The sequence below is a fragment of the Rhinolophus sinicus genome, linkage group LG01 (genome assembly GCF_036562045.2).
Source record: "Rhinolophus sinicus isolate RSC01 linkage group LG01, ASM3656204v1, whole genome shotgun sequence".
Taxonomy (NCBI): Eukaryota; Metazoa; Chordata; class Mammalia; order Chiroptera; family Rhinolophidae; genus Rhinolophus; species Rhinolophus sinicus.
Window position 1 is genome coordinate 86,026,164 of NC_133751.1, and position 24,059 is coordinate 86,050,222.

Genomic DNA, 24,059 nt, shown 5'->3' on the forward strand with positions numbered 1-24,059 from the left:
TCTTTGGTATTTTGTCCTTGCCTTTTGCACATTCGTCATTTGAAAATATTTAGAAGAAGCACAGCAAAAACAAAACCTCCACTTACTTTTCTGGTGCTGCTATTTTTTTTTTAAATTGTAGCATAAAGTTAACGTTCATCATATTTAACTGCTTTCTATGATATTTATATTTTCTTCCTCTACTTTATCAGTTAAATATATACATTATTATATTGTTACATTTGTTATAGGTGTGAAAATATATATTTTTTCTGTAAAACTCCTCAACTTTTAGTAACTTGGAAAGTTTTTATTGAAATGATATTTCATTACATAAATCCTATGTATTCAGGGAAATAAGTCACGTGTGGGGACAGAGCCAGGAGTGCAGTTTCCAGGCTCTCGGCCTCACATGGAAAGGTGCTCACTCGGGTAGTAAATGGCCATCAACTGTGATTGGATGGCCATCAGCTGTGGCTAGTTGGCCATCAGCTGTAACCAGTGAGCCATTGGTCACTAATATAACTGCTGTGGCTACGCTAGCGAAAAATGGGGGTTAGCAAGAAGATGGTGGCTGAGCCTGCAAGTGGTGCAGTGAGGGTTGCGAACAGTGTGCCTCCTACTTCCTGTGTCTCCAACCCAGCCGCCAGCAAGAATGTAGTAGTATGATTCCGCTATCTATGGCTCCGTGGGTGTTCCTTTTTGGCCTCACCACATCCTGCGTTTTTATGTGGGGAGCGGGAGCAGAGAACCCGCAGGCCGCCCTGCGTGACAAATGGCACAGCAAGCAGGGTCTCCCACATGACAAATGGTACAGCAAGCAGGGTCTCCCACACGAGATCATGTTATGGGTAATCTGTTCTTCATAAATTTCAAAGAAAGTGCAAACTGTCAATTATTAGTTCTACATGACCTACTATTTAAAGATATTGAAAAGAAATCACTCAGTCTACTTCATGAGGGATGGAATGATCTGTACCTCTAGTGTGTGGGGGAAACAAATAGATGAAGTGATAATTCCTGCAATGGGCTATGGTCCCTTTGGATTAAAAAATGTTGTGTACACACAGAAATAATAAACTTGACTCTCCTCAGAGCTCTGAAAGAAGATATGATTTCTTTGTCACTTACAGTGTTGTTTCCCTAGATTTGAGTTTTAGCCCCACTCAGAGTAGAGGGTAGTATGTGTATTTGGATGAACCTCATCCTGCTTGAGATTTGTTCCTTTGGGTTGATGGACTGTGTCTTTAGATTCCTCCAATATAAATACCAGGGGTGCCAACAAAATGTATGCACATGATTTGTATTCCTCTTTTGTTATTGGTATATTCTGAGTAATACAATTTTAATACAGTTTTTTTTTCCTTTTTAAAAATGTGTATACATTTTTTTTGGCACCTTCTGTATATAAATTTCTGATGTGAGTGTAAATAATATAACAGATTATTTTAACTTTATGAATGCCTTTGGATGAATAAATCTCAGAATCAAATTTTGGTGAGAAGGGGAAACAGAAATAAGCAGAAAATGGTAGGGACTAGAGCAGGCTTTGAATTGTCAAAACCGCATAAGAGCCCTTTGGAAAGAGATAAAGAGAAGACAAAAGAAGTGGTAGGAGCCTCTGATAAATCTCTTGAACTTGTTAGTTTCACTTGGGCCAGACTGCTCAGTAGGCCTGCGAGCTCTGACATGTTTTCATGTGCTTAACGGTAAACAAAATGGAAGCGATCAGATCATTTCACCAATAAGCCCCTTCTTTTGAGATTCTCATTTCAGTTGAGGACAAGTTATCTTAGTGACCCATGTGTTTTTGTCTGTCTGCCTACTTATTAACATATTTGCTATATCTTGTAGATTCTACCTCCATGCTATTTTCTATCTGTTCCTTTATATTTCCATTGCCAGAATCAAGTTCAGGACTTTATCACCTCTTGCCTCGATTATTCCATTGCTTTCTAACAAGAAGTCATTATCTCCAGTATCCTCTTTGCTTGAATATATATACCAGGGGTGCCAAAATAATATACGCATTTTAAGAGATGTTATCTACCTATTACTTTTTGAAGTTGAATTGAATTATGGTAGCAATGTGTAGTATGAGGTTTGCTCAAAAGATGGCATTAATCAAATGAATGCTAGCATTGTTCATTTTATTATAATCTTAATAGTTTTTTTCCTTTCTTAAGATGGGTATACATTTTTTGGCACCCTCTGTGTGTGTGTGTATAATATTATATATATATATATATATATACATATATGTATATGTGTGTGTATATATATATATATATATATATATATATATATTACTGTATATATAAATTACTATATATAGTAATTTTTCTGCTAAAAAGCATCAGTGACCACTCATTAAGAGACAACAACCAAATTAACAATTGACTTCTTTTTCTGACATTCACAGTCAGCCACAATAATGGCCAATTTGTCTTTTAATCTCTTCTGTTGTTTTAAATACTTGCCAAACTCTTTGCTGTTTCATGAACATGCCCCACGAAATCCTTACAGGATGCAGCCTAAACTCTTGATGCTGACACCACCTGAAGTATGCGCTTTCAATTCTCTTACCAAAATGTTGTTCATTTAATAACATTTTAGATGCATTCTTTATGAAATGTTCCTGATTTTTCTCAACCAGATGTGATCAATTTTTCATTTGAAACATCATAGTAATTATGTAAACAACTTCCATGCCAGATCTTTGTTTTTCCTTTTCTATTATAGTGTTCATTTTTTGTTGATGTTGTTTTAGATTGTAAACATGTTAAGGGAAGAAACTGTATTTTATTATTTCCTGTATCTTCTATATAGGCCATCTCAATACCATGTATAAAATAAGAACACTGTAAATATTTGTTAGATTGAGAGTAATGTGTTGTAGAGACATAAAAATTGATATAATGTACCTTAAGCCCCCAACCAAGAAAGAATGTTTAGGATACACATAATGGTGCAACTTTTAAAAAGGAATGTATTGTTTTTCAGATGATCTTGGCTGATGATAGGTGAAAAAGTGGTTTGTGATCTTCCCAGAAACATGATTCTATTGTTTTCAAGTCCCTATATAAATATGAAAGAGAAACTTATAGGATTGCTTTGGCTCACTGAACTAGTGGAATGACTAATTGGGAGGTATATACATATATAATCATCATTTTATATATACTTGTATATATATATATACATATACATGTTTATAGTTTGTAATAATGAGTTTTTGCCTTTTTTTATTTATACCAATTGGAAAATTAGAATTTTTCTTGAAGTCAGTGGAAAGTTCTAAGAGTTTCTATCACATGCTCTCTAATAAAAGGGAAATAATGTTTAAATCCAAGGTATGGAGCTGCTGAAGTACAAAGTACCATAGACATTTTAGTTAGCAACTAAGTTTATTAATATGAACAGAAATGAAAGGTAGTGTATGTTCTTAAAAGACACTAGGAGTATAGTAACTATGATGAGTAGCTTAGAGTACTTAGTGCCTTAAATTTGATTCCTAAATAAACATGGGGCAAGTATAACACTTCCCTCCCGACCCTCCCCCCGTCACCTTGAGTTACTGCTACTAGGGTAACGCTTTGATTTCAAGAGTTGATAATATATGGTTAAGCAAATATTCTTCTAGGAGTTCATATTAATAAAAAAAAACTGTGCACAAGTTTAGTATCTAAAATTATTTTGCAATGCCTAACTCACTTTATGATTACTCTTTACTCTCTAAATGCAAAAACAATATCAATCTCTGACTTTTACGTTTCCTCCAGTCATACTAAGTGAGCGTTCTTATTAACTCCTTCTCCTATCCCCTTTTGCCCAGAGTAAGATATAGAAGGGACAAAAATGGTTAGTTAGGAGAAATGTGTGCTTTGTGGTGAAGTATATCTTTTTTATAAAGTAATAGAATTATATAATAAAACAATAGGATTCTATAGAAATTATGGATGGAGGTATGTTGTTAATTGAGCACTTCCAGAATTTTGTAAGACATAAGCCTGGAAAACCACTTTTATTAATTATATATATATATATATATATATATATATATATATATATATACACACACACATATATATTTCCAGTTAGCCTTCTAGGAACATTGCATAGGCAAAATATTGTTTATAAACAATAAATTATTTTCTAATATTGAGTACTTTAGAATGATAGACAAAACAAATGTCTTTAAATCAATAAATTTTATATTCATGTTGCTATTAAAATATAAATTACATTTTTATTGTTTTGGCACTTTCAATTTATTTTCTTTTAAAAGTTTAAATGTTTTATTATTTAGCATTCATTTAGTTACTTCACCTCAAAACAATCCCAATATTTTAATAATGAACCTTCTTTAAACTAACGTTGACATCGCACAAGTTTTTGGAATGCTTTTTTGAAATCTTCATTAAAGATTGTATAAATCAGTGGATTTATAAGGGAATTGAGATATCCAAGCCATGTCAAAAAATTTGACATTTCTTCAGAAATTTCACACTTTGCACAGACATTAACAACCAATTCTTTGACAAAAAAAGGAAGCCAACATATTACAAATGCACCCAAGATTAATCCCAGGGTAGTGGCTGCTTTGCGTTCTCTGGTGCCTGAGATCTTTTGCCTTCTCCACGATTTTTCATGCTTGAATTCAGACCTGGGACTTTTCACTGTGCTGTGAATTTTATCAAAGTCTGTTGATGGGTCAGATAAAGACTTTTCTAGCGTGTAGGGTGTGGAGACCAGTCTGGTGCTTTTCTCACCACTCTCTAAAAGGACTTGACCATTCAGCTCCTCCTTGGCAATCCTACTTGCTTGTCTCTTGTGGTATAACGTCTTTGCTGCTCTGTATATTTTATAGTAGAGGATCAAAATCAATGTCAATGGGATGTAGAAAGCTCCAAATGTTGAGTAAATAGTAGAAACAATGTGGTCGTGTTTGATGATGCACTCATCATCTCGGCTAATTCCTTGGTGCCTCCAGAATAGAGGAGGCATAGAGATAAGAATAGATATAATCCAAACTACTGCAATCATGATGCCAGCATGCTTGGGAGTCCTTTTCCTTGCATACTCTACAGCATCTGTGATGGCCCGATACCGATCCAAAGCTATAGCAGAGAGATGCAAGATGGAGCATGTGCAGCATGTGATGTCAACGCTTAGCCAAATGTCACAGACCACTTGCCCCATAATCCATTTCTCTCTCACAATATACACAATGCTGAAAGGCATCACTAAGACAGCTACAAGAAAATCTGTGACTGCAAGGGAGCAAATTAAATAGTTGGCTGGATGGTGCAGCTTTCGGGTCACGATAATTGCAGCAATCACAAGGGAGTTGATGGTTGTTGTCATCAGCGCCAGCCCAGAAAGAGTGAGGGACACCACAATTTTGGATGGCATTCTGTTTAACAGTTCTTCTGAGGTCCAATTTTGATCAGATGAGTTTAAGAAATCCATTTTTATTTGTTTTAAAAGATTAATATAGTTGAAAGATGAATACCTATAATAAAGAAGGAAAAAACAGTTCAGAGAATGCTTCAAAGATTTTTCTCTTCCTTTCAGAATAATTTAAAAGAAATATATATGTGTATGTTTCCCCAGAATATTCGATGGATTGAAAAAATGAATTTAGATTTCATTTTCTTTTTCTTTTCATTTAATTTAAGAAACCAATGAGAACAGTAACAAATAATAACTTTCAAAACATTTCTTAAAATACAGCTCAAGTAAAATCATTTTGATGAGTAAACGAAACTATTACTCAGTAAAATCTCTACATTATAGAATTGCGTTAAAAAACTGTATTAATCCTATGTTTTTCTGTGTCTGCAGCAGAAAAAGTTTAAAAGCACATGCTATTAATATTTATTTGTGCATTATATAATGCAAGAAAATATTTTAAAGGCAGTATTAAATATCATGAACAATTTTGTTCTTAATTCAAAGTTACATTGAGAACATTATCATCAGGTTTGTGGAGAGTAAAGGAACTTTTAATGCATTTTATGTCAGGATATAAAGGTTATAAAAAGGAAAATAAAAAATAAAACGTTTTTAGTGTATCGCTAGCATTCCATGATTAGTTTATGAAATTAGGAATCTATCAGAGTGTTTAGTAGTCTTTGTGGATATAAGTAGTTAATTTGGTTTAAAATGAAATAGAATTAGTTGGAGTCAAGTAACTGGACAACCCTGCCCATTATTGCAATAACACATACGACAAAATGACCCACTTAACAAGGTGAATTTGCCAGGAGGGAGAGCTCATAATAGCATACACCCTGAAATGGAAATTCTTCTTCTTTACAAGTCACCATGGTAATGACTATGTAACTTTACTTTTGAAAGAAGACCTTCCAAACATGACATAATTTTTGCTTCAGTCCATGCTATTACTTAATTACAAGTCAAATAAGACCAATCAGAGTATAATCAAATTGTTTATAAGATAATATAAGTAATTGTTTTTATAAGATAGTTTTATTTATTTATTTTTTTGCATCAACCTTTCTCTGTTTCTTTAGTCATTCTTTTGCAATTCCCTATACCTCAGGAAGAGACAGAGAGAGAATGGAAACCTGAAACTTTATTACTAGTTATAACTATTATTTTACCTCCACATTCCTTAAATAATTTTTTACTTTAAATGGTTATGTTTCATTTGTTGGAACTCATAGAACAATAATTTAAAATACTTCATATTTTTATTTCACATGTTTCCTATGAAGTGTGTGTGTGTGTGTGTGTGTGTGTGTGTGTGTGTGTGTATTATAAAACAAGAGTACAGCATATTTAACATTCTACTTGTGTTTGGGATACTAGTACTAAATTTCTTTATTTTCTCATATTCATTGAAGTCAGGGGCTGATGTGTTGCTCCTAAGCAAATTAAGTGGCAGAAGAAATTTGAATATTTGCTACATAGAAAATTAGTATTTCTCCTATGTGTAATTAAAAAGGAGTTGCATATTTACATTATTTATATTAACACTTACTATTTGTAAAGGGCCAGTACGACAACTCCAGATAAAGAAAGGAGGCTAAAATCTCCTTAACAATTCTAAACCAGTGGTGCTGGAATTTACTTTGCCTCAGAATCACCAGGAGGGCTTGGTAAAACCCAGATTACTAGGTCTCACCCTCTGGAGTTCCAGATTCAGTAAACCTGGGGCAGGGCCCTCAGATACACATTTCGAACAAGATCCCGAGTGATGCTGATGCTGTTGGTCCAGGAAGTCAGGTTTCTGGGGGTGTAATCAACATGGTTGTTCCTCAGCTGTTTGTCTGATCCTTTCACTGCTAGAGCATCTACTAGTTCCTCTCTGTTGAGAGACGCTCTGATATTTCTGCTGTACAACTTTCTCGTATCTCTCTTTCTCACATTCCTAACTTATTTCTTGGAGTTGCTCAAATAAATGATCTTACTCTAGCTTTTGTTCTGATGTTTCCCTACTTTCATTGCTGCTGTAGTACAGCTCTTGGACCTCCTGCTCTAGGCCTCTTAACACCCACTCTTTTCAGCCCGTTATGAGAGTTATGCCAGGAGACCACAATTCCTATATCACTATTGGATCATGGGGCTTGAGACATAGTGGTGTGCTCATCAATACTAACAGGACTGTCATGACATTCCTGGATATGTGCTTTCAATGTCGTGGACCTCACCGTCTTTAGTTATTTTCCCTGGAAACATCTCTGTGCTTTGGGGGAGGGTCAATAGTCAAAGGTGAGATGCTTGCTCCAAAGCCATTTAAACATGTCAGAAACATGGTAGATTAATTTCTACCTTCCTTCCAATTATCCCCCCATTCTCATATCATATAATTTGCACTATATATTCAACAAACATCTAAATATTTTAATTGGTTAATTCCTTTGCAATAGTGTTTAATTAGCGTCATGAGAAGTGATTTAAAAGTGCTGACATTTTCCATGCTATAAGCAAAAATAACTTTCCATTTTAATTTGCCTGATAAACAGCCTTGGCACAAGAGCCTCTTCAAGCGATAAACCTTAAATTACATTTTGAATAAAATATTAAACAAGAGAAACTGGTTGGAAATAGTTATGTGTATTTCCATAGTAAAAAAGTAATTCTGTAGGAAAATGGACCAGCTTAAAATTAGAAGGTGAATTATTTGATAATTCCATTGATTTCTCGAAGCATCACACTGTAGCATTTAAATTAAACTCAATAAAATGATACTACTAAGGAAACAAAATCAAAATGTGTCATATAAATTCTATTACAAGAAATATTCCCATTATTAAACTTAGAAATCTAATTAATCTTTTGATAGTTGTGTTTATAGAAAACAAAGAAAATAGGAAAACAAATACAGCCAGCCAATCACAATTGGGTTTCTTTGTCCTTTTATCTTATTTTCTTTGCTACTTACAATTAGAATTTCAATAAATCAGCTACTATCATTAATCCAAACATAACCTTTAGTCAGATTCTTTCATATTCCTTTATATCTAAAGTTCTCACTGAGAGTCTTCATGGTGGTAGGGACCACTTCTGGGTTACTGGACATAAGCTATGTCATATATAGCCTCCTACTCTTAGAATATAGGTTGCATTCTGTATTTGGAATGTCTTCACTGGGTAATAGTCAGGATTACTCTTTAAGTAGAGCTGTAGTCCCATCAATTATATGTAACCTTCTTGATAATAACTAAGAGAGAAAAACTACCCAGGATTTACTCAACATGAATATTTGCCAATTTATTGATCTAGCTACATGATGCATTTTACTTTTCTATTTATACAGAGTTTTTAAAAAACAATCTAATGTTGATTTATATTCAGGTGTTTATCTTGATATCAAATTACATTGTTCCTATTCAGGTTAAACTATAAGCTGATAAGGGCATAGTTTAATTTGCTTTATATCATAAATTACCTGGGGTGGGGGGCTCCTACACACAGTTTTATAACAACATTGCAAAAAGGCGAGAAAGTAAAATTCAATTCTATGAACACCTTATGAGAACCTACAAGTTGGCTGCTCCAATTATAATAATAATACTTATCTTTTCTGAGTGTTTACTTCTCCAGGGACTAGGCTAACTTCTTTACATACGCTAACTCATTTAATAATCATCAGTGCTAATCTATGAGGTAGGTACAGTTACTATCTCCCATTTCATAGATAAGAAAACTGAGGCGTGCAGATTTAATGAACTTTTCTACAATAACAACGTAACAACTGATGGGTGGAACAAAGCCATTCCCTTAATCACTATTTCACTCTCTGTGAGAAATTTGTTACTTTACTTAATAATTCTCTTCTAGTATTGAGGTCTATAAAGTAACTACTTTTTCTGTAAAATAAAGATTATGTTACAGAGTAAGAAGTATGTTCAAGTGGAGGCAAATATCCACTAGAATAAACTGCTTATTTCTTTCTGGGAATGTTTAAGAGAGGGAGCAGGTCTAAATGGATAAATTGTAATAGTAGGGATGTGTTCACAGTGTTTTTCAAGTTTTATTTTACTGCCTTTCCAATTCTGAGACTTCCCTCTGATCTTGTATTTCTTTGCTCCCATTTATTTATTTAAGGACTATTTATTGAATGCTATTTATGTGCTGATTATTCTCCTAGGTGTAAGAGATACCAAAACAAACAAACAAGCAAACAAACCTACCCCTGAATAAAGGAAAACAGTAAAATAACACATTGTTCTAGTCTTTAAGAAACTAGTATGTTGATGAAACAGCTAAACAAACACATACTTATAATATAATCGTACAATGCAATAAGGGCATTATAGAGGTATATATAAAGTGTCCTAGAAATACTGGTGAGGGAGAATTAATCATACCATGATGAAACAGTGAAAGCCTTTCCAGGTAGAGGGAAAAGTACGAGCAGCAGCAGAGTTATGAAAAGGCAGGATGCAATCAGACGTGTGAAGTAAATAGTCTGATGTGAATACTGCAAAGACACTTTAACACCAAGGTTGGAGGTGAGGGATGAAAATTAGCTAGGAAAACAATGAAGGAGCTGGCATGCTATGATATAGATGCTGGATTTTATTTTATAGGCAATCAGAAGTCTTCAAACTGTTTAAGAAGGCAAGTGGAAGGATAAGCTCTGTGCTTTGGCCAAGTGAGGTATGTAGGTAGAATGACACAGCTTGAAGAGAGTGGTGCTGCTGCTCCAGGGAGCAGGCATAAGCAAAAAGATTACAGAGCATTCTTGAGGATGTCGCTGAAATTAGAACCTTTAGAAAGTCATTGGCATAAAACTGGTCTAGGTTTTTGTTATCCTCCATCAGTGCTCCAAAATTAGAAATTATGTTCTAGAGAAAAAGATAATTGAATTGATTCAGCATTGGATCAGTAACTGGGATGCAGACTGGGGTCCAAGGCCAAGGGACAGTATTGGTGGCGATGCTGGATCAATGTTAGTTTCAGAAAAGAGCAGACCAGAAAGGGCAATTCAATGAGGAAACAGGCCAGGGTTTTGTAATTTGAGGTCTTGATGAGGTTAGGTAGCATGTGTAATGTAGGCTCAGGTAACGAGTAAGGATGAAAAACGGAGAGATTGCACTTATGTTCAGAGCCTGGGGCTGCAGTTTCAAATTTAAGGAGTGATTCCAGGGCTAGGGTATGAAAATGTTAAGAATTGCTCTAACTCCTTCAGACCAGTGAAGACTTGCTTACAGAGGGCAATGTGGGTTTTCACAAAAGCTTTATGGCATTTCTGAAGTCCATAGATCATTGCATACATTTTTCATGTATATGTATAAGTTTTCTTTTCTGGTGTCTTTATCACTGCCTGCTAGATTGGATCTCTAAGTCTCTTGAATTCTGGTTCTTGATATAACCTGCTGAGACTTGTCAATTCACCTACCCTTTTGGCTTTGGAAACCCAGTCTTTCCCTTCACATCTTGTTCCAGCTTCACCCAGATCCAATTCAGGTGATGTACCTCTGATTCCCAGATGTTGACCTCGTCTCATTCTCACCCTATAGATTATCATTCCATTGGTTTGTCCACTGGCTCCAATAATTCCCATTTCTCTCCTACTCAAAATATATTCGCCCTCTCTCCTGGTTGCCCAAAACTTATCCAGTCAGGGCCCCAGTGTCCAAGTCCATAATCTTATGTTTTGCATGAGGTCAAGAAGCAGAAGAGTCTCCTTGCAGCTGCAGAGCCTCTTGATTCAGAGACTTGTGAACTAAAAAGACGAGTTATCTGCTCCCCAGTCCCCAATATATAATGATGAGTCTGGGACAGGATACTTGCAGTAGACCTCCGCTTTCAAAAAGATGAGGGAAAAGGAGTCACATAGTGGCCACTGACCTGAAATGCACCCAGACAATGTTAGCGTGCTCTACTCTGAGGATAGAGACGCACCTTCACAGGCCCACTTCCGCTCCCTAATTTGGTTGCCTAATCCACTGTACTCTGTGGCTCTTGAATCCTCTCTCTGGGCTCTTGACTCTGCTCTCAGAGAGGTCCTGTCTTGTCTATGAGAAACAATCTGTATTTATAGCTAAGCAGACTTCTCAGCCTGCTCTCTGCCTGTAGACAATCATTTCATATTGAACTGTCTCTTTCCCCTTTGATCCAAGTTAGTGCAATTCTCTTAAAAACGTTATGTTTTCCTGTGAATGTGATTGGAAGTTACAACATGCCCTAGAATGCCACATTTATAATTTTTCAAGACAGATTTCTCTCTACGTTGTATAGAACATTAGGGCTGTGGGTCGCACCCCTAAGATTCTTAGAAGCCCTTTTATCTAGCTTAGAGGCTCTACTAGGCCCTCTCTTAAACCTTTTGAAGTTTTAATAAACAGTTGTACAGTCATGTCCTTGAGTTGTTCTTTGCCCTAAGGCCATGTTTACACTGAGAATCTTTGGCCATCTGGATAGATTAGTGATGAGAAATAACTTTGTTTTCCTATCTAGCAAGCCCTGGCTTTTATACAGTTTTTGTAAATTTTGCTTGCAAACTTTAATTCTTCCCTTTCCATACCTTATTATACACAGGTAAAAAACTGTCAGTTGAAGCTTTAAACATTCTCCCTGGAAATACTCTTGGCCAGATCTACAAGTTCATCAAACAGATTTTATCTTTTAAGTTACTGGAGATGACACTCTTACAAATTATTTTGCTACTACAAAACATGGGTTGTCCTCTTTCTAGTCTCCAAAGTAGTTTCATCACTGTCTTTCCAGCCAGCACTAAAAGTTTGTTCACTAATAGTCTCCTCACTGTTTGTTCAATCTCTCCGTTCCAGCTGGTCCCAAAGCCAATGTCATGTGTATTGATGCTAAGTTGACAAGGGTGGACTTGCTGGATTGTTTGTTGTCACTTCGGCCTCATTCTGAGCTCCCAGTCCCTGCAATGTAAAGGAGATGTAGAGAACTACATTTCCCAGAATCCCATTCTCTAAAAAGTCTGGTTTTGATGAGAGGAATTCCCACAAGGTTTGGGAGCCAGAAGAGGAGAGTTGATAATTCTGAATGTGATTGCAGTCAGACTCATGGGCAGACATTGACAGGAACTTCTGCATGCTCTTGAAAACAGTTGTTGGGAAATGTCTCAAGTATTTTTGAGAAATAAAATAGTTTTCAAGCAAGCCTTTGAGAACCTCCTACTTTGAGGCTTTAGGCTGAGGTGCTTCAGTGTCTACTTCTTTAACTTTAGGCAGCAACTGGATTGAATTAAATTTTGACTTTCCTGACCTTTCCCCCCTAGCTTTGCTAACATTAATGTCTACTCTAATATCTTCATTAAATCCCTTTATTCCAGGAATAGTTTGCCTGACTCTGTTACTCTCATCAGTCATGGACTGAAAGAAGGAGATAACACTGCTAAGTGGTTATTGGAAATTAATAACAAAGCAGCTATAACCAAATCTTAAAAACATTAAGCAAAATTTGTATTAAAACCATTAATGGAAGCAGCTTCCACCATTAAAGCATTAACTACCTTTAACCAAATCATAAAAATATTTAGAAAGAAGAGAGCATTTTAATGACATTTACATATTCACATTTTGCTTGATTCTGGTTATTGTTTTCAAGAGACGCCTGTGTAGTAGCCTGCTACAAATGGAGAATAATTAAATCACAACAATAAAAATCTTAGGGAAAATTTCACTATATTCAGTGAACACTGTGAAACTAGCTATAGAAGCACCTGTTATGGAAAAGAAAGCAAATATACACGCACAAACTCAGTATGCTATACTATTTCCTTTGTTTGACTGGCTGACACCTGAAGAGCGAGGAAGCTGAGTGTGTGTGGGCAGAGGAGGGATGGGGGATATAGGAGGAGTGGGGTTGTGAAGGCAGTAAGCACTGATGTTCATTCCTGAGATGTCAGTTTTATTAAGAGACTGTCAAGCATTGTGTGAAACTCTCACGTGCTAGACTTAAACAGAACTTCAATTGAAGCCTGTTTCCCCACTGACTAGTGTGAGCTCAGGAAAGTCATTTCAACTACCAAAGACTCAACTTCATTATCTGCTGCTTTTAAGATTCTCTCTTTGTCTTTAAACTTTGGCATTTTAATTATGATGTGTCTTGGTGTGGGCCTGTTTCAGTTCATCTTGTTTGGAACTCTGCACTTCCTGGTCTTGTAGGTCAATTTCCTTCACCAGGTTAGGGAAGTTTTCTGGCATTATTTCTTCAAATAGGTTTTCAATTCCTTGCACTCTCTCTTCTCCTTCTGCTACCCCTATAATGCCAATGTTGGTACACTGGAGGTTGTCCCAGAGGCCCCTTAAACTCTCCTTAATTTTTGGGGTTTTTTCTATTGGCTGTTCTGATTGGGTGTTTTCTGCTACCTTATCTTCTAAATCACTGATTCTATCCTCTGCTTCATCTAATCTGCTGTCGATTCCCTGTAATATATTCTTCATTTATGTAATTGTATTCTTTGTTTCTGACTGGTTCTTAATTATGTTTTCTATCTCCATTTTTATGTTTCCTATCCCTTTGTTGAAGTTCTCCCTGATCATTGAGCATCCTTATAACCAGTGTTTGGAACTCTGCATCTGGTAGATTACTTGTCTCTATTTTGTTTAGTTCTTTTTCTGGAACTTTCTTCTGTTCTTTTATTTGGGTCATGCTTCTTTGTCTCCACATTTTGGCTGCCTCCCTGTGTTTGTTTCTATGTATTAGGTAGGCTGTTATATCTGCCAGTCTTACTGTGTTTCCCCAAAAATAAGACTGGGTTTTATATTAATTTTGCTCCAAAAGACACATTAGGGCTTATGTTCAGGAGATGTCATCCTGAAAAATCATGCTAGGGCTTATTTTCCGGTTAGGTCTTATTTTCAGGGAAACATGGTAGTAGAGTGGCCTTATGTAGTAGGTGTGCTGTGGGGCTCAGTGGTGCATACTTCCTGGCCACTTGAGCCACACACTCCAAGTGTGTCCCTTTTGTTGTTGTGTGTACCCTCCTCTTGTAGTTGAGCCTTGGTTGCTATTTGCACATCAGTGGGAGGAATTAACTCTCAGGCTTTGTGAGGACTGGCCTTGACTACAGTGGAAAAGTTGTGGTGCAGGGGTTGACCCTACAGAGCAGGATCTGCCTCAGCAGGGCTCTGGTTGCCTGCCCCATCTGCCCCTTGAGTATATCATTCTTGGAAGTGGTTAGGTGAAGCTCCAGTCTGTTTCAAAGCTGGCTGCTCGGGGCGCCAGACCCAGGGCCACCAGGGAGGGGCCCTGCTGCAGGTCAACTTCAGCCACGGCTTGTGCTCCACCCAGGGCCACCAGCAGGAGCCATGAAGAAATCCACAGATGGCTGCCTCCCATGCCATGCTTGGAAAGTGCTTTGAGAGGCCAAGCTTCGAATCAAGGCCACCGGCCGCTAGTACCAGGCTTAGGGATGCTCAGTTCGAGGTACGGGACATGCTCAAGCCAGATGTTGTTTGTCTGGGTTCCATGAACCTTTGAGAGACCCTAGGAAAGTCTGCAGCATGAGCTAAGGCAGGTGGTTTGTACAGAAAAGCCACTGCAAGCAGCTTGGGTATGCCCAAAAGCTGGATGGGGCAGTGTCTTGAATCACCAGGGCATGGCTAATGAATGGGGGAAACTCAGATATGGCAGCAATCTGCGTCTGCATGCTGGAGAGAGGAAGGGCTCAACAAAGAGACAATGACCACTGCCAGCTCCTCCATCCAGGAGAAAGCTGTTTTTCAGCCCCCGTCCTAAAGCAAGACAACTCAGTTCCTTCCTGTAGGTCCTGGAAAGCTGCCTTTCCAGGTGCAGCCCCAGTACTGGAACTCAGAGCCAGTGATTCCGTCAGTGGGTAAGTTCATGTGCGATCCCTTTAAGAAGAGCGCCTGGGACTCCAGCCGTCCTCGTCTAACTCAGTCATAACCTCCTTTGGTTTTCACAGCCAGAAATTATGTGGACTTCTCTCCCTGGCACTGGAACCCTGGGCTGGGGTGGTGCTGGGACCTCTCGCTCCTCCAGGGGTACCTCTGAAGCTGTATATCCCTTCCAATTTTTAATGCTTCCATGTAGTAGGTATGGGACCATCCTGTTCTGCATCTCTACCCTCCTACCAGTCTCGAGGTGGCTTCTTCTGTATGTCCTTAGTTTTAGGACTTCAGTTCAGCAAAATTTTAAGTGATTCTCAATGATGATTGTTTTATAGTTCAGTTGTAATTTTGATGTGGTCCTGAGAGAAGGTCAGCATAGCATTTACCTAATTCACCATCTTGACCAGAATAAAAATTTCTTTCTGAAATTAGTTATTAACAGTCTGATAAATATCTTAATCTAGGTATTTAATTTTTTAATTATTAATCTAGAATAAAATATTAGATTGGACAAAGTCTATATCCTTACGTGGGGAGACAATAGCTAAGTTTATCTCAATATGAATAAAAATATTCTGGTAAATTATTTGGAAAAATAAATCATATGCTGAGGATGTGTTAAAATTCAATAAAAGCTGTTGTGAGGTTAAAATAATCCAATTTTAGTGATGGTATTTGATTTAATAACTTTAATCTTTTTGGTGCATAATATCTAGTTAACCATGCTAAGCTAGCAAGGTTTAAGCAATTTCAAACACAACAATTCCCCCTTTGAAAAAAAAAAAATATATATATATATATATGTAACAGTCTAATGCCTTTCAAGTGCTGGTTTAAAAAGAAAAGGAGGAAAATTTTTTTTCCTCCTTTTCTTTTTAAACCAGCACTTGAAAGGCATTAGACTGTTACTTATATTTTATGCAAATGTAACTAATGGAATGTAAGGTATTTCACTAATCATGATGTATGCTTTTCTATTTTATTCTACTTTCTTTTGCCAATATTTTAAATTGGAAGCATTTCTCTTCCTTGTCTTGCACCTTTAATCCCTTTCTCTCTTTTGGCCCTCTTTACTTAAGCTTTATAAAGTACATATTTACATCTGGTAGTTTTAGTAAGTAGTAGCTGATCAACTTAATATTGACATTTATTTAGCACCACTGGGTTGATAGAGCTGGTATATAAAGCAGAAATCTAGTAACAGATGAAATCGGGTAGTTGATTTTTCATCTCCAGTTAAGGATATTGTAGAATATTCAGCACTGAACAACAAGGCATATGTTTTGGAGCTCTGCTTAAGTGCAATCTGGTCTTCCATTTAGCAGGTTAACCAAGGCTACTAACTAAAATGTGAAGGAAATCTTAACTTTAAACTTGGATAAGACAGGCACTGCTTGACTAAGATGTTTAGCCTAAATATATACTGGTTTCATATAAATATAAGGTATTAAGTAGCCATGATTTTAAATCTTTCTATTTTATTGTATTTGGTTGGCTTTACTTAATGGTATAGAATTACCTTGTTTGTCTTTATTTTACACAGCAAATTGTCCTAGAATGCTAAGATACAAATTGAAGCACTGTGTATGGATAACATAGTAACATTTTGAGATTCAGCCCCAAGCTAAATATGAGAAATCTGTTTATATTTGAATGACAAGAAAGGAGAACTCCTCTTCATGTACATTGACTTAACTTATTTTTTTTTTTTTTCATCTGATTGAAATTCCTACAGAATAGTTATTCTCTTCTCCAAGATTTTTGGGCTAGCTTTTAATAATGTAGAAAACAAGTTCTCATTCAGTAACTTCAATTACTTCTACCATTCTTTTACTTGAATTACTACTACAGTAGTGACTATTATTATCTCTAGATTAAAAATATTTTAGTAAATGTACTAGGAATTGATGCGAGTAAAGTCACATATTTTAGAGAATATTATAAAAATATAGTGTGTTAATATGTCAGAAATGACATGGTTAAATGATAATTATTTATATATTACCTATTTATGACTTAGCATAGAAGAAATCTAAACTGTCATCTGAACAGAATGACAAAATATCAGAGAACTCAATGGTTGAGCCTCTTGATTTGTTGCCTAAATTTTGAGCATCAATCAATCAATATTTATTAAGCAATGCATTGTGTTATGTTCTGTATGTGATGCATATAGATAGACGATACAGCCCATGTCATAAAGGAGTATATAGTTTATCAGTAGTTGGAGCAAGGGGGTATACACCTATTCAACAAATATTTACTTAATTTCAGCATTGTAATTGGCACTCTGGGTATAAAAATGAATGCCATAGCACAATTTCTCAAAGAGCTCATTATTGGGTTATACAAATTATTGCTCTATGATGAGATAAATGCTTCATAGTGGTCATTTAAAAAAATTCCAGGCATCTAAACCTTTTCTTTCTTATAATAATAATGATGTCAACAGACATATTTATTGGATATTCAATATTAAAAATATTGAAATGCTTCTATGTAAGTTGGCAAATAAAATATTAAAAATTATAGTGAGAAGTATATCTAATAATATACATTCTAAAATAAAGCTCGTTAGTTAAAGTCAATAAGACAACCATTGAAAAATTCTCCTCTTATTTTACTGAGAATTGATAATAGAAATATTGAATATGAAAAAAATCTTAGACAGGATTTAGAATATAATTGCTGTTAGTTCATCAGAAGTTGAGGAAGGATTCAGTGTGATGAACAATATCATTGCTATTAAGAAATTGTCTCTACTTTTTGAGGCTTCAAGTTCTGCAAAGGTGTTGACCGTTGGTGCCACCGAGGTAAGTAGTAGGGCCTGGATGTGGTTTCTATGTGGCAGCTGGTTTCCCTGGTTGGCTGCTGAGCAGACCGAGCTGGGAGCACGGGTGGGAGCAATTACTGTCTGATGCTCTACAGCTGTTTGGCATGCCAAGTAACATTGGTATGGTAACATTGTTGTCACTGAGGCTTGTCTCTGGGTCCAGGTCACCTGGGAGTCTGACATTTAGGTTCATCCCTGTCCATTGTCCCTAGCAGTCGCTGTTATGGTTCTTCTATCTACACCACATCCCTTTGTAACTAAATAAATTCTGTTTGAATTAGCCTAATTTGAGAGTGCCATCTATTTCCTGTTGGGACTCTTACTGAAAATAAAAACTGTCACTCCCTGGCAATAATTGTAACTAAAATGAATAGTTTGGTAGTGCATCCTAGTAATTTTGTGGGAGTTTCCAGAAAGGGAATTTTAATCTTAATTTTTCCACTGGGCATATAGCTGTGATTATTTAAGCTTGGATCTCTTGAAATGCCTTTGCCAACATGTGAAGCCAGAGAATGAAGCCAGTACTTGTAATCTGAAATGGGCTATGTGATACATGCTTTAGTAAATGCATAAAAATTATATAATTATAAAAATATTATAAAAATATAATTAACACATAAGAAGCCATGATTATTCTCAGGAGTGTGCAGCAGTTCTGCCTAAGAAAACCAGAAAAGAACTTACACTGGAGTTTAAACAAACTAAGATTTGAAGAATGCGTTTACTGGATCTACAGATGGTTGGAGGGAGTAGGCTGCAGAGAAGGCTTTTAGGGAAAGAAAACAGAATATGCAAATGTACAATATCACAAAAAGTATGGTAGCAGACTAATTTGAATGGTTATGACAGTTGAGGATGAATAATTTGACAGGAAGTAAGAAGTTTCAAATACCACAGCCCTGGAGGCCATGGAGTGGTATTAGCTAATATGAAGCAGAATAGGTAAAGATTAGAGGCCATGATAGGAGATTATTAAGTAGCTTAGGTGAGAGACAGTGAGTCTCCAGCCAAGAGATGAAACGGGGGGGGGGGGATAAGAGAAAAGAGTTTAAACACCTTTTTAGTGTATGGCAGGATTTCACAGTTAATGTGATTTGGGAGGAAGTGAAGCTTGAGGAAGAAGGAGGAGCCTAAGGTGACTGCTGTGTTCCTGGATGGGCAACCAGTTGGATGATAATGTTAGACACATGACAGGGAACACAGCAAAAAGAGATTTGTGGGGGGACAGAAAAGGATAAGGTCATGGTGGAAGTAAGACTTTCAAACATAGTGAGACAGCCCATATGGAATTGGCAGATTTAGATTGGAAATATAATTTATAAGCCATCCATTATTAGTTGAAACCATATGCATCTATAAAATCACCAGGGGTTGCTGGAGACAGTGCACTGAAGAATGAATGGATGGTGGAAAAATTGAGAAAGTCAATGTGAAGTATTCATTTAAGAGATTTGGTTACTTATAAAAATCTTAAAATATAAAAACTTTTAAAAATGCAAAAAGTAGATGGAAACTCTAAGTTGAGCTCTTTGATTTATTTTTAAACACAAAGATAATTAGGTATATTTATGCAGCAAGGATGCTAAAGCTCTCAGGCAAAGCATAAAGTTAAATGATAAGTTTAACATTCATCTGTTGATTTGTTGGTTATGTTTTTCCTCCTTAGAATATAATCTATATAAGAGCAGAGACTTTAATCCCTGGACCAAGGACAACATTTAGCTCATAAAAGTCACTCAAAAAATATCTGATGAGTGAAGGAATGATTGAAAACCAGAGAGTGAGGGAAGCTAAGAGACAGTATGGTACAGTGGAGCCTGGACTCCAGAGAGTGAGGGAAGCATGTCCTTTCACACATCGCTGACATACATTGGTACAACCCCATGGAGACAGTATGGCAATAATCTTTGATACAATCTTTGTATTTCTGATTTATCCTATAAATCTATTTCCATGTAAATATGCGCATCAATAGATACAGATAAATAAATGATCATATAAACTTATAATGAATAAGGAAGCTCTTTATATTCTGATATGAAAACACTTCCAAAACATATTTTAAAGTAAAAAATCAGAATGCAGGAAGTATGTATAGTATGTTATTATTCATGTAACATAAAGAATATTTATGAATACCCTTGCTTATTTGTATATAGACTATCTCTGGGAAGATACACAAGAAAATGGTAATTGTGGTTGTGTCCAAGGAATAGAAATGTGTGGTTTGGAAACAGACTCTACAATTGTAAACTCATTATACATTTGTTACCTATTTTTAAAAAACAATAAAATTAAAGCCAACGAACCAACCAACCAAATTTATTGAGCCTATTCGTTTGTGTCAAACACTTTCTTAAGTATTTGGTCTATATGGCCTTATTTGAGAGTAGGAGAAAGGAGCTAAGTGAAGGAAATAGGTTTGTAGCTGCTAGTAAATATGTGAGCATGTAGGAATTGGTGGGATGGAAAATGGCAGGAACTTGGAGTTTTCATGTGTCATAGACTCTCGTTTTCTCTTTGAATAGAAGACTGTGTCATCTGTTGAGGGGGAGGAGGCAAGGATGAAGAAGGATAAGATGAAAGTTTGCCACAGTTGCTGTAGAGTAGGAAGGGAGGTAGTCACAGGCAGAAAAAAAGACTTCTGTGTGTTGTTTAAAGCTGTGTGGGCATCGGTCTTTACTAGAAATGATTAGGAGTCCTGTTATAAGAGTGGAAAATGAACATGGTTGGATTATGTGTCTTTTGTGGGATAAGTACCAGGCAGCAAGGGAGGTGAGGATGTGAGCAGAAAAATAGCTACAGTCAAATGATAATGATACCAACTGGGAAGTAAGTTTAGGTACAAGTGGAGGAGGTAGTGTCCTGAAAAATGGGTGAATTTAATTAGGTAAGTGAGAATTTCAAGGCAGAGCTCTTCTCCCATTGGTCACACAAATTTTCCCTTAGCCCATGGTTTTCTGTTGCACAGCCCACCGTCTCTGAAGGCTGCTCTCCACGTGCAGCCACATGGGCCTTCTTAGTCTGTTACTTGATAAAGTCAAACTCCCTCCTAAATTATGGCCTTTGGACTTGCTCTTCCCCCTGCTTTGAATGTTCTTTCCTAGAGAAATGGCTCTTTATTCAAGTTTCAGACACTATCATATTATCTTCTTTTTCTTCAGAGTTCTTATCAGTATCTGAAATTCTTACCTTTTTTTGTTTTTGTTTTTGTTTTTACCTGGGTATTATCTGCTTCTCTCACTAGGATGTAAGATTCATGAAAGCAAAGATCTAGACTTTTGGGTTCAATACTGTAACCTCAGTGCCAGGAACAATACCTAGTATGGAAGCTTTCAATAAATACCTTCACAAACGTTTTATTGTACGTTTCTTAGATGCCAGGTTCCTATGCTGGTAACACAATTTTGATTAAAAAAAAAAAATTAGTCCCTTCTTTTAAGAAACTTTCAGTTAGAGTATGAGAATGACAAGAAAGGAAACAAATTTTCATGTTGTATGATAAGTGTTATTTAAGAGCAAAGTGTAAGAAGTTCTGTGGGAGCAGAGAACTAATCGACTGTGGCAGTGGGGGAGGGTGTCAGAGGGTATGAGTCACGATTTGAAAATGCAGACTGTTTCTTGACTTCTAAAGTAGAGCTGAATGGAGGATGAAAAGAGCTGGTAGCACAGGGAAAGATGTGGTTGTGTAACGTCGAAGGGGAACTTTTTCTCTCATTTCTGGTGTCTCCACATTGTCTGAAAGGCTTGGTGTTGATATTGGAGCCCGCTCAGACTTGTCTCCCAGACTCTGCCCACATCTGTCATTGCTTAGTTTGCATATATCCATATTTTTACACATCTAAAGTATAATAGCTTTTCTCAAACGAAATTTACTTGTATGATGATGGTATTCTATTGTGGTAGATGTCTATAATAATACTGAGGAAATGAAATGTATCTAAAATTTCTGTTTATTTCTTAGATAGACACTTATTTCCAGCACACCTGATTATTGAAGTATTGATCTTTTTGCTCAAAAAGGATTTAGAAACCATAAAATGACTACTAAAAATAAAAGTTAAATGAATGTCGTTTAGCCCATTTCTATTTAAATTTTATTACTACTGGGATAGATTTAGCTTAATATTTTAATATTTTAATGATCTGTACTGTAATAGTTTACAAAGTCAGTGAATCATGTAAATAATTCTGGAAGCAAACCGCATTTGTAAGTTCAGCAAGCAGAATAATTAAGAGTATATGAGTTAATGTATTTGAAAGATTTTTCTAAGCCCTATCGAAGCAGAGTTATCTTTTGTTTTAAAAAGCATGTAAAATAATCTAATTAATTAACAAATATCTATTTTAAATCTTAGATCAAGAAAGATTTTTTTTTTGTCATTTAGGTTGAGTCATCAACTTAAAATTTAACTTATTTACCATTTTCTGTCAGATGTCAATTGTCACAAAATGATGAAAAGAAATTACAATGCAAAAGATGTCCATGTGACAGACCATTATTTTTCTATCAAAGTTGAAGTTTAACATGCAATAGAAATAAAATACCATATTTAGCCATCAATGTTCTTTGGATAGAAAAAGCTCACAAAAGTGGGAGAAAGAGTGATTCAGAAGTTGATTATGCAACAGTTCTGATAGATTTCTTGCTGTCCTACTGCAAAAGAGGAGGACATAATATGAAGTCCCCACAGGACATTTTAGTAGAGAATTCAAAAGGTCATCTGAGATACAGAGAAGAGGAAAGTGGTAGCAGTTACAGCTGGTGTGGCTTTAACCTGGGTAGGGAGAGCCTTAGTCAATAAGCTTTGGTTCTTGACTTGCAGAACAATTCATGGGCACCTGGATATTCCTTGCATTGTTCTCTCCTGGCTAAATGTTGTATTACACAGCCATCTAAGATGAGTGTGTTCTCGGTGAAATAGTTGGCATTTGTGTTAACTCTGTGCTTGCTTAGTATCCTCAAAACGTTTGGCCTTGTAGGACTTACTACTCATAGGGTATGTTGCCAGTTATTCTACTAAAGAAGTAATTGTGACCTAGCATCGTTGGCATATGTCTATTGGCTTTACCGTTAAGAACATAACATGTCTTCAGTATGTTTTTTTGTCTCTATGGAAGATCCAGAATGGAATGGAATCCTCTTCTATACCTTGCCTTGGTTTTGTATAGTCCAGTTCAATCTTGTAATTTCTATTCTTCTATTTCATAATTTGACATTAGTTACCTCCTTTGGACTGAAGTTTACTTTTGTAATATATATGAAAAAGTAAGTGAATACTGCAAAAAAAAAGTATTAAAGAGCTTTTGTAGCATCTTTTTCAAGACCACATAGTGTAGCATATTATTTGCATACATGTAGAAACATATGTTACTGATTCAGAGTTTCCGCAAATTTGCATAATTAATTGAATTAATACATATTTGATTGAATTAATTAGGGCTTATGAAGGGCATGACTATTCATAAAAAAGAAATCCATCCAAGCCAGCTCAAGAAGAGGGAGTCATTAGAACAAGTGACTTAATATCACACTAGGTCAGGAAATAAAATATAGCTGGGCCACTCAGGGGATGGTAAAGGGAAATAGAAAGGGGGATCGTCTTACCTTCCAGATTTGAGTGGTCTCTTTCATCTTCATTTGTCTTTACTCTTTTCTTTACTAACTTTCCCTGCTTGCATGTCACCCAACATGAAGTCCTGGCTCCAGTGCTGTAAAACCTTTCCATTCAGTTGCCTGCTTCATCCAGCAGTTAATTGATTCAGTATCTCCCTGTCTCATTGATATTCTGAGGAGAAAGTCTGAATTGGTTTTAGAGTAAACATTGCCAGCAGAGTGGAGTCAAGATCAATGGCAAGAAGGAAGGGATGGATGGCAAAAGGAATTTCAGAGAAGGGTGATTACCCCAAACTAAGTCAACAAAATCTAAATATTAAGT

The 24,059-nt window shown here is 36.2% G+C and overlaps 1 protein-coding gene across 2 annotated transcripts in view; it reads right to left on the minus strand.

The window, feature by feature from the left end:
- Positions 1 to 3,543: 3,543 nt before the first annotated feature.
- The window catches only part of HTR1F (5-hydroxytryptamine receptor 1F), a 120,150-nt gene continuing 99,634 nt past the window's right edge, over positions 3,544 to 24,059 (minus strand). For both annotated transcript variants that reach the window (XM_074333290.1, XM_019745427.2), the window contains exon 2: positions 3,544 to 5,494. In XM_074333290.1, the coding sequence (XP_074189391.1) occupies positions 4,351 to 5,494 (1,144 nt within the window). In that variant the 3' untranslated portion in view covers positions 3,544 to 4,350. The remainder of the gene's footprint in view (positions 5,495 to 24,059) is intronic.